The following is a 1,319-nucleotide window of genomic DNA, read 5'->3' as shown; positions in this document are numbered from 1 at the left end:
CCACTGGCGGGCCCCAAACACAGCCAGCGATCCACGGCTCAGAGGGGTGGGATGAGGAGCTCCCTGCACACCGAGGGGGTGACCGGAGCTCAGTGACCTTGTGACCAAGTGGCCTTAGACGCAGCTGGGATGGACAGGGAAGAGGAGAGCCGGGCTCCTGCCCGGCTGTATTGAACAGAGAACCGCAGAACAGCAATCAACAGCAGGTGTCTTTATTCAGTCCAATTGGCACCGGCCCCAGCGACTGCCCTGGGACCTTCCCACCCCAGGTGCTGCTGGAGGGTGGCTGCAGCGCACACAACCCGACTCACCATAACGGGGGTCAGACTGCACATCCCAGGCGACCAGCCAGCCCTGCGCTCCCCCCAGGGGGGTGGGTGGGGGGCGGCTTCCACGCACTGCTCAGCTAGTGCACACGCAGACCCCTCCCATCACCAGCCCCCAGGAAGGACCAGGAGCCCTGGGAGGATGCAGGTGCCAGCCCCCAGGGAAATGCTACTCGCTTCCTAGCGGGACCCTGGGAAGTCTCGGAGAAGCCCTGGAATCCAGTGACCTGAAGGGGAAAGGCAGGATGCAAACCCAAGGAGATGGAGTGCGGTGGCAGTGCTATGCAGCCCATCCATGCCCAAGCCTCTGCCGCAGCCAGCGCTTCTCTCTGCAGGGCCCAGCCAAACTAATCCACAGCACACGTCCCACTCGCCAGCTACCCACAAAGGGCTCAAATGCTACAGTGTCCCCAGAGCAAATCCACTCAGCGCACGGCCCCACTGCAGGAAAGCACGGGCCGGATGGACGGCAGGATGCGGGGGGGCCCATAGGGCAGGGTGTGTGGGGGGGGACAGGACACAGGGAGGCCCATGGTGGGGGTGGGGAGAAGCAGTAGTCACTGTGGTGGGAGTGCCCATCCTGTGGCACCAGCAGGCGACGCTTCAGAGGGGCTCCAGTGGTGCCAGTCATGCTGGGCTGCAGCCCCGGGGCAGAGGCTCGGTGCTCCCCAAGCACCGGCCCTGCCCAGCGACTGCCTTCCTCCAGGCCGCAGAGCGCGGGGCTGGGCCGGCCGGGCTCCCGCTCAGCACGTTCACGGCCCCGCTAGGTCCGGGGAGTGGGGCATCGCGGGCTCTAGGCAGGCTCCTTCCGCAGCGGCTCCGCTGGCCACGGCAACCGTCACACTTGCACGCCAGGAGCTTGCGCCAGGCCCAGGGCCTGCACCACGTCATCGCTCAGGCCGCTCTTCAGAGTCCGCCGCACTGGGGAGAAAGGCAGAATTAGGGCCCTGCTGCCGGCGTCACACGGAGGGCGGGTCGGCAGGCAGGGCACAG

At 66.6% G+C, this 1,319-nt stretch overlaps 1 protein-coding gene across 1 annotated transcript in view; it reads right to left on the bottom strand.

The window, feature by feature from the left end:
- Positions 1–976: 976 nt before the first annotated feature.
- LOC112104258 (FH1/FH2 domain-containing protein 1) overlaps positions 977–1,319 on the bottom strand; it is a 58,592-nt gene continuing 58,249 nt past the window's right edge. Inside the window, exon 22 of the mRNA XM_029912026.1 lies at positions 977–1,247. Coding sequence (XP_029767886.1) covers positions 1,165–1,247 — 83 coding nt within the window. The 3' untranslated portion in view covers positions 977–1,164. The remainder of the gene's footprint in view (positions 1,248–1,319) is intronic.

Source organism: Terrapene carolina, unplaced genomic scaffold (assembly GCF_002925995.2).
Source record: "Terrapene carolina triunguis isolate 2854851 unplaced genomic scaffold, T_m_triunguis-2.0 Scaffold166, whole genome shotgun sequence".
Lineage (NCBI taxonomy): Eukaryota > Metazoa > Chordata > Testudines > Emydidae > Terrapene > Terrapene triunguis.
The sequence above is the reverse complement of the archived record's forward strand: the minus strand, read 5'-3'. Positions and strand labels throughout refer to the sequence as shown.